This window comes from Xenopus laevis, chromosome 9_10S (genome assembly GCF_017654675.1).
Source record: "Xenopus laevis strain J_2021 chromosome 9_10S, Xenopus_laevis_v10.1, whole genome shotgun sequence".
NCBI lineage: Eukaryota > Metazoa > Chordata > Amphibia > Anura > Pipidae > Xenopus > Xenopus laevis.
In genome coordinates this window covers 32844275-32854487 of record NC_054388.1, presented here as the reverse complement: position 1 = coordinate 32854487, position 10213 = coordinate 32844275, and the positions used below count along the sequence as shown (strand labels likewise).

The window sequence follows — 10213 nt, the reverse complement described above, 5'->3', positions numbered from 1 at the left end:
TGTAAGAAATAAGCTTTAACAGGAAGAGTTTATATGTATAAAATAATGTATGTGTGAATATTTATGTCAAAGAGACATGTAAAAAGACATATGCTTGGACAGGGAGTAGCCATAACAGTTATCTGATAACACTACAGTCTATGGGATCAAAAGAATAGTTATAGACACATACAGGAAAGATCCAGAGTATTCAAGATAAACAGTTGGGCCTGAGGTGGTGATATGTGACTTAACAGTTTCATTATAATGTGTAAATGAAGGCTGACTACAAGTGCTCATGATACTATGCAAAGAGCCTGTCATAAAAACATGTTGTTAGATCAAACGATTACAGGATCTCAAAAGCCTTCCTTTACATATGGTTCCGGAAAGTTATGTAATCAAACAAGAAACGAGTCCATCTGGGCTTCTGTTTAGCAAGTCTTCTTGTGGGGGTGAGACTCTAAACACAGTATAAAAGATGTGTCCAAAGTACAGTCTGGAGTTCTGTTTTGGGGAACAGACCTCTGTGTACAGGGGTCCATCTCTGACCAGAAACTCTGCAGGCCCAGAGACTGACGTGCTGTTCAAGAACTGATAACTATCTCAGTGTCTCTTTGTCATTGATCGTTATTACTTATTAGTATGGTTATAGGTGTTTAGAGCATATTGTTTGGAATAGTTTATTGTAACCTTTGTCTCCTTGTTTGCATACTGTGGATATTGATTGCTGTTTAAGTTAGAGTTGTTGATTTGTCTCACTGGTTGTTTGATATGCATTGCAAATAACCTGTACTATAATTCTGAATTATAGATGGTTGGGGTTTTTTCTTGCATCATTCCCTATGTGTATATTATGACTTATTATTTTCTGTAATTGTGTTAGTGTGTTTTGATTCTATACATAAATCATCTTTTTAATAATACCGTTGGTTAAATATCATTTCTTTGCCAAACCTCCCTGTTAGAACCTACGGTTATTGCATTATTATAGACTAATTAATATTGATATTGTCCATAAGAATATCTTACAAAGGGTATAGGCCCATATAACTGGAAGCAATATTCATAGCAGTATAGATGACCTTTAGGGGGTCCTAACAAATTTGCAATTTCAATATCGTGGTGCAAATTTTTTTTTCCAAGGTTGAGGAGAATGCTAGGCCCTAGAATACCCTTTAGATGATAGTCAAATACAACAGTTTACTTACTATACTGAATTACTATTATACTGTGCCCGTCAGGCACTGTTTTTGTTGACAGACACCAGGTTTTAAGAGAATAGTATATGTCTGCAGAAGAAAAGCTAGTGAACAGAAACAAAGGCAACATTTCAACCAGAGCTTTGGGATCCACCTAAAAAAGACAGTCTTGTGCTCATAACATCAGAAAAAGCTTTCCTAGCCTGTGTGCCAACCAGTACATATATGATGGGGTTTATGCAGCTGTTACTAAAGGCTATGCTGGACACAAGTGGCATCACCCAGTACATTCTATAGATCAGTATCAAATTTTCACTATAAAGAGCAGCTAGCAAAATAATCTGAGCTGTGATCAGTGGGGTCCATGTCAGGAAAAAGAACAGGACTATCATAATTATAATTCTATATAGTCTGCGGCACTTTACGGACTGAGATTTCCCCCCTTGCTGAGCAATGATTAGATTGGAAACCAGAATGACGGCCAATGGGATACAGTAACCCAGAACTATACACGGGATAACAATGCAGCCTGTTGAAAATGCCGTATCCCTGAGCTCCCTGAGGTTAATGGTACAAGATGTTGTTTCTGTTGCTTCAGCATACACCTGTATATACTGCACTTGTGCAAAAAGATAACTTATCTCACCTGTTGTAATTGGATCTTTCATCAAGGTTATTAGTGTTGGCTTAAATCCAGTATGGTTATTTTCACTTACTGCTCCAATATAATCGACATTATTTATAGCTACTGAACCAGAACCTTCCATGTATTCCAGGCTGTCATTTACATCTCTTTTATGAACATTGTGAGCAGCATAGGAAGGTTTAGCAATGACTATTCTGCAATGCATTTTGTCACCGTACTGAATCGCATCACTTAATAGTAACACTGGAAGACTGACCAGAGCTGTTAGTATCCAAATAGCAGCGCAGATCCAGCAACAAAACCTTACAGAGAAATTCTTATGGTGCCATATTGGTTTGGCCACTGATAAGACACGGTCAATAGTCAGAGCTGTGATGATGAAAACACTTGCATACATATTACACGTGGAAGCATAATTAAAGATTTTACAAAAATATGATCCAAATTGCCAGTTCTCTGTGAAAATATAATGAGCATAAAGCCCAAGAAGGAGGGAAAAGGAAAAATCAGCCACAGCCAAGTTTAGAAACCAGATTTGACTATTTTTCCTCTTCATGATGAATCCGGTAACAGCGATGACCACAGCATTGTCCACTAATCCTAGGATGCAGGAAAGTGTAATCAACACGAAAGATGTATAACGAGTCGCTTCTATGACTTCAAATGAGTAAGTACTGTAATTGCAAACCTCTTCTGGGACTTTTATCACTTCCATTACTTCCTTCATCAAAGGGGAACCTGAATCAGATCAGAATGAGTTATGTGTGAGACCCAGTAACCAGCACTGGGTTAAATTCCATTTGTTATACAATATGTATTCAGAATTTATCTGTAAACCTTTTTAATTGTAATTTTAACATGCCACAAGGATATTGATCAACTATATAAAGCAACACATTCACTGGAAATGTTCAGCATTCATTAAACCAAAAGTATTATCTATACAGTAACATAACACAACAGATACATGAAATTTTGCTTTATGCACATGAAATATTTTGCTTATAAATGGGAGATTCACCTTTATGCTAACATTTAGTATGTTATTGAATGGCAAATTTTCAAACTGTCTTAATTTTTATAGTTGTTTTTAATTATTTGCCTTCTTCTGACTCTTTACTCCTTTCAAATGGGGGTGCTGACCCTGGCAGCCAAAAAAAACATTGCTCTGGGAAAAATAAATGATTTTATTGTTGACCTTTACAGGGTTATTTGGTAAAGCCCGAATTTTCAAATTTTCAAATTTTTCGAGATTTATTATACCTTGAGGCTGCTAAAAGTCTGAACCCAAAAATACGACATCTGACCTGAGGTCATGTAGAAGTCAATAGCAGCTAACCATTTTAAAACTGGAAGATATCATGATATGCCATGGGGTTCATACGATAATCTGAAAAAATCTGAGTTTGGGTGTCAAATCCAAAAATTTCATACATTTCATGATTTTATGGTGTCTATTCCAGCACCAGATTTTTTAGAGTTATTATATTGTTAAATAAGATAAAATTGTGGGTTGTAGTTTGGTTGAAGTTGTTTGGATTTGGAACTTGCATAACCTAATAATAGACTATTCTATAGGAATTTGGTTTCAGCCCCATGAATTCATTGGTCAGAGTACCCCTAATAACACATAATTTTTAGATTTTTAAACAAGTGTTTATCCAAGTGTATCAATGAGGAATAATTGGCATTCACCCCAAATCTTACTATAATTGACTTTCTACCTGTCTTCATTGTAGTCCTCTCATAAAAACAAACTGTACCAAAACACCCATACAATGTCATAAACTATACATATGCACATGACAATCATCCATATCCACCTTATACTGTATGTTTTACTGTGCTCTCTCCTCTCTCTCCAGCTTTTCATTATTCTACCTGTCCTTTGCTTTTTATTTTTTTTACGGTTTATATGCTCTTTCTAGAGTAACATTATGAGTGCCACAATTTATTTTAGATAGTGTTTTGTTAACTTTAGTATTATTATTAAAGGGCAAGTCAACCCCAAAATAAACATTTTCCTAATAAAAGAAAACATAATTCTAAGCAGCTTTCCAATACAGTATACATTTATTAAAAATGTTCAGTGCTTTTAAAGTTACTTGTAAAAACTTTGCTATTAAAAAGCAGAATTTGCTCAACTCCTGCTTGTTACTCTTTAAACAATGTTGCACAAGTCTTGGTTCCCCAGCCAAGTCAGGCCTGTTAACCAGCTGCTTGTCTTACTTTGTATCAACAGTCTTAGCCATCAAGGCAGAGAATAGAAAGAGACAGACAAACACTGCTTTCAATAGCAACATATACAAATAACTTAAAAACCATAGACAAATTGTAATGAATGTATATTGTAAAGTTGCTAAGAATTGTGTTTTCTTTTATTATGCAATTTTTTATTTTGGGGTTGACTTGCCCTTTAACTGCTAAGCAAGTAGGAACTACGTTCTGGCAGGAAATTCTCTGACTTCCAAGCATGTAGTGCCTACTTGCAGCGCAGTCAAGGGCTTTTGCTGCTGTGCAGACAAACCTGCTGTGTCCCCAACACCTTAGGCAATGAGTCAAGGGGGCTGCCACCTGCGACGCGATCATCACAGGATCCCACTACATTACTTACAGCGTGACTATTTGATAACCATGCTGTCGGATCAGTTATTTTGTTATTTCATTTATTTGCCAAATTGTATTTGATTTTTGTGATTTTATTGCTTGCATTATTGTTCCTTATGTATTTGTTAGCGTTGTTTGCACTTTGGTCATTTGAAGTATAATTTTTTTTAACAATTTAGGATTTGTCAGAATTTGTACTTTACAAAAATATATGGTTTTGGGGGGTCTTTGAACAGTTACGGGGTCTTGCAGTACATAATAAACAGTTAGGGGTCTTTTTTCACAGAAGGTGAAACAGCACCTGAGAAAATTTACTACTCACTATTTTTAATTGGGTCAGCACATGCCAGCTGCTTTGGTATAGCTATGCATATTGGGCATAAAACTGTTCAGCAGACCATTGGCATCAATGTGTATGGTGTTTTACAATTTTATGTAAGAAATTGGGTGAGATAATGCGGCCAATTGCAATATTTTTAGAGAATTTCAGAAATGTTGTAAAAACGACTGCTTTTGCATAGCTTTGCAGTATGGTAGTTTGGACTAGAAAGACATAATTACCTATTTTGGATTCAACAGAATGTGTATTTTCCAAAAATATATGGTTTTGGGGGGTCTTTTTACTCTTAAGAGAATCTTGCTCGACATAATACGCAGTCAGGGGTCTTTGTTCACAGAAGGCTAATAAGCATCATAGAAAATTCATAAGCACTATTTTTATTTGGGGTACGCACATGCCAGCTGCTTTGGTTTATCTCTACATGTTGGGAATCAAACTGTTCTGTAGACCCTTGGCATCAGTATTTAGGGTGTTTTACAATTGTATGTAAGAAATTGGGTGAGATAAATGTGTCCAATTGAGATTTTCAAAAATGTCATAAAAACCGCTGCATTTCACGTAGCTTAGTAGTTGTGTAGTTTGGAGTAGAAAGACATAATTAACCATTTTAGATTCATCAGAATGTGTACTGTACAGAATATGGTTTTCAGGGTTCCCCATAATTTTTTGTACCTTTTATCCCACATAAAACTGGCAGTGTTTATAAATTGGTTTTCTTTGATAAAGCTATGTACATTGGGTATCAAACTTTTCAGTGAACCCCAGGTTTTCATATTTGGGGTGATTTATCTTGATTCCTAATAGTATGTGGAAAATAAAATGCTGCAGGCTGGAAGTTTTGAAGTGATTTTTGGAAATGTCACCAAAATGGCAAAATTTAGGAAAGATTTGCAGCTTTTTTTGTTTGCTTTGGAGTAGAAAGACATGCATACCCAATTTGGATTCAGGGAATGTGTACATTCTAAAAATATAGGGTTTTCTGGTGTGAACATAATTTTGTATAAAAAATTATAACTTTAGGAGAGAATTGCAACTTGGTAGTTTGGAGTACATGGATATATTTACCCATTTTTGATTCTCCAGAATCTGTTATTAACATAGTTTTCTATGGTAAACCTTGATATCAGAAGTATGCTGTTTTGTTTTATCCCACATAAAACTGGCAGTGTTTATAAATTGGTTTTCTTTGATAAAGCTATGTACATTGGGTATCAAACTTTTCAGTGAACCCCAGGTTTTCATATTTGGGGTGATTTATCTTGATTCCTAATAGTATGTGGAAAATAAAATGCTGCAGGCTGGAAGTTTTGAAGTGACTTTTGGAAATGTCACCAAAATGGCAAAATTTAGGAAAGATTTGCAGCTTTTTTTGTTTGCTTTGGAGTAGAAAGACATGCATACCCAATTTGGATTCAGGGAATGTGTACATTCTAAAAATATAGGGTTTTCTGGTGTGAACATAATTTTGTATAAAAAATTATAACTTTAGGAGAGAATTGCAACTTGGTAGTTTGGAGTACATGGATATATTTACCCATTTTTGATTCTCCAGAATCTGTTATTAACATAGTTTTCTATGGTAAACCTTGATATCAGAAGTATGCTGTTTTGTTTTATCCCACATAAAACTGGCAGTGTTTATAAATTGGTTTTCTTTGATAAAGCTATGTACATTGGGTATCAAACTTTTCAGTGAACCCCAGGTTTTCATATTTGGGGTGATTTGATTCTTGATTCCTAATAGTATGTGGAAAATAAAATGCTGCAGGCTGGAAGTTTTGAAGTGACTTTTGGAAATGTCACCAAAATGGCAAAATTTAGGAAAGATTTGCAGCTTTTTTTGTTTGCTTTGGAGTAGAAAGACATGCATACCCAATTTGGATTCAGGGAATGTGTACATTCTAAAAATATAGGGTTTTCTGGTGTGAACATAATTTTGTATAAAAAATTATAACTTTAGGAGAGAATTGCAACTTGGTAGTTTGGAGTACATGGATATATTTACCCATTTTTGATTCTCCAGAATCTGTTATTAACATAGTTTTCTATGGTAAACCTTGATATCAGAAGTATGCTGTTTTGTTTTATCCCACATAAAACTGGCAGTGTTTATAAATTGGTTTTCTTTGATAAAGCTATGTACATTGGGTATCAAACTTTTCAGTGAACCCCAGGTTTTCATATTTGGGGTGATTTATCTTGATTCCTAATAGTATGTGGAAAATAAAATGCTGCAGGCTGGAAGTTTTGAAGTGATTTTTGGAAATGTCACCAAAATGGCAAAATTTAGGAAAGATTTGCAGCTTTTTTTGTTTGCTTTGGAGTAGAAAGACATGCATACCCAATTTGGATTCAGGGAATGTGTACATTCTAAAAATATAGGGTTTTCTGGTGTGAACATAATTTTGTATAAAAAACTATAACTTTAGGAGAGAATTGCAACTTGGTAGTTTGGAGTACATGGATATATTTACCCATTTTTGATTCTCCAGAATCTGTTATTAACATAGTTTTCTATGGTAAACCTTGATATCAGAAGTATGCTGTTTTGTGGAGCGGTGCTTTGGAAATTTGGTTGTATACTGCTTAGAGATTTAGATCTATACAAGTGAGAAATTGTCATAAAACTATATATATTTGTTATTGGTGCATTCAGGAGACATAGAACTTTCCAAATCTGCTCTGTTCTAATTCATAAAATGAATTATGTTTTTGATATATGTGATTGTACAATATGAAAAATGATTTTTTTCATTTTATTAGACACTAAGAAGACTATATTTTTTTTACAGAAGTGGAATTACACCAAAATTCTAGCATATTTTGAAAGCGTGGGTTGTCCCAAAAAAAAAAGGCCCTTAAAGTGAAAGAGTACAAATGTTCAAAAATGGTCTGGCAATAAAAGTACCAAATCAGCCAAATCGGCTGGCAGCGAAAAGGTTAACTTAAGTATTTATTCCCATGTAATAACCTGTTATGGTATAGCACTTCTTTAAGTTTAACATTCACACAGCAAGGCTCACATTTCCAAAAACATGAATAACCCTTTCTTTCATGCAGCATTAACTAAAATACTGTAGTAACTCCTAGCAGTGACACAAACAGTGACTCTTAACTCATCGACTGGATAGTGGTGCTGGTGACAATAGCTGCAATTAAGAGTAGCACTACTAAAATAAAATCAATTATCTGTGCCTAATGAGAGATATTTTTTTAGAAATTAGGGCATTCCTCTCAGATGCCCATACAGTAGCTAACAATGTCCGTCGATAACTCTTATGTCACTATTTCCTTAGATAAATATGAGAAAAACTTTTTTAAGACTTCTGTGCTTCAATTAAATTATATATTACTGTTCTATGACTGGCCCTAATATGTTTAAGTTATTTGGCATGAAATATTATGAAGACTCCTAAAAAAATAAACCATTAAGTGTAAATGCATGTTATGAAAATATATACTGTGTAAATGAGTATTTGGACTGCACTACTTTTGATTTTGTTGTACCTGCATAGAAGTTTGGTTCTGTAGAATAATTGTAGAATAACATCCTCTTACTTGGAAGAAGTTGTAGTAAATTCCAGGATGTCTCTGTCTCAAAGTCAGATGTCAGAAGTGCAGAAATGTTACAGACTGTACTTCAGTATTTAATTGCCCCTCCTCTATCAGCTTTCCTTTTGCTTTAAAATACCAATAATTCCTCTAAACTACTAGCACAGCCCATCACTAATGGAGTAAATGAGCTTTGCTGCTTCAATTCAATATTTTATTTATGCTTGTAATTAAGAAGTGAATTTATTGAAGATGTTCCTTATGTCCAGAGGAAGCATCATAATAAAATTTTATATTTTTTGATAAAAAAACAGTATTTCAACAATATTTAGCATGTTGTATCAAGTGTCGAATTAAAAATTTTAAAATTTGAATTTCGTGTTTATTTTGTGTAATTCAACTAGGGAATAGTCCAAATTCGAATCGAGTTTAAAAGAAATTCTGCCCCTTTAAGAAGTCGACTATTTGCCATCTATAACCTGCCTACTTGGTGTTTTAGCTTATGGGGGAACTCATACAAACAATTCTGAGTCATTTGGGGGACTTTTGAAAATCTTTTTTTTTTTGAAAAAACTCAAAATCAAATTTGATTCCAATTCGATTCGAGTTTGTGGGTTTAGAAAATTGGATTTTTTTAAAAAAATTTTGATTGGTCGTTTCTTTTCGAATTTCAAGTTGATGGGAGTTTTTAGAAACTCCATAAACTCGAAGTTTGACCCTTGATAAATCTGCCCCTTAATATAAAGGAATCGATTCGCTTTGTTTGTACTTTTTCTTTCCCCCAAATCAGTTAGCAACAAAAACCTTCTCTCTCATATACTGTGTTATACTGTTGTTTACTTCTGCTAGGAGGTAACAGTGTTCATTTTGTTGTGGGTTCATAAAGTTTTACTGAAATGTGTGTTCTGGGAATAATCTCCATGAGGTGATGTTATACCGTTCCTTCTTCTGTATGTTGTGAGGAGAATAAAGTATCAACCATGCTTGCAGCATCATACTGACCAGTAAGAGTCCTGACTGTCACTGCAACTCCAGATTACACAGTTACTCTGCTAACAGGTTATGGGCCCAGATACAGCCTGCAGATAAACTGACAAATACAACTCTCAGATAAACCCTGCAGATAGACCTCACAGTGAGTCACAGATACAGCCCACAGATACAGCTAGCTAGCAGATACAGCTCCAGCTATACATTTAAATAGTGCTGCAGTTACAAGCACAGCACAGGCACCCAGCAGAGTCAGTCAACAAGAGAAAAAGCCGAAAGCATAAGTGATGGCTGCTAACAGTACAAAGTTCTCAGTAGCTAATCTGACTAACCACAACTGCCAATTAATTTGGTATTATAGGCTCAACCTCACACAATTTTATACTTAGAATGAGTATTAGGACCTAGTTTAAGGAATATTGCTGTGTAATGTGTAGTTAAAAACTTGTATACTACTATAGAGTTATATGACTATTAGTTCCCCTTCACTCTTGTTTTCTGAATCCCCCTAGTTCAGTTTTGTTTATTTCAAAAACGGAAAATAAAGAAGATACAAAATAAATGATGAGAGAGAAACACAATGGGCAATTTAGGGCCAGTAAAGGGGTTTCAGGGAGTCTATGAAAGAAACGTGAAAAGTAGTGATGGTCGAATTTGCGCCGTTTCGTTTCGCCGAAAAATTCGCAAAACGGCACCGGTGTCTCGTTTTTGCCGAGTTTTGAGAATTTTCGCCAGCAAATTTTTGCGGGCGTTTCGCAAATTTTTTCGCCGGCAGCGAATCGCGCAAATTCGCTGTGAATTCGTGCCTGGCTAATAAATTCGCCCATCACTAATGAAAAGTTTAGCCTGACTAACATTTGGCTTAGTGATGTTAAAGCACTGGAAGGCTGTCACATT

The 10213-nt window shown here is 34.9% G+C and overlaps 1 protein-coding gene across 1 annotated transcript; it reads right to left on the bottom strand.

Moving 5' to 3' along the window:
* Positions 1-1011: 1011 nt before the first annotated feature.
* LOC121399168 (chemokine-like receptor 1) lies at positions 1012-2569 on the bottom strand. Its single transcript, XM_041579118.1, has one exon. The coding sequence runs from the start codon at positions 2552-2554 to the stop codon at positions 1313-1315; it is 1242 nt and encodes a 413-aa protein (XP_041435052.1). The 5' UTR covers positions 2555-2569; the 3' UTR covers positions 1012-1312.
* Positions 2570-10213: the final 7644 nt, after the last annotated feature.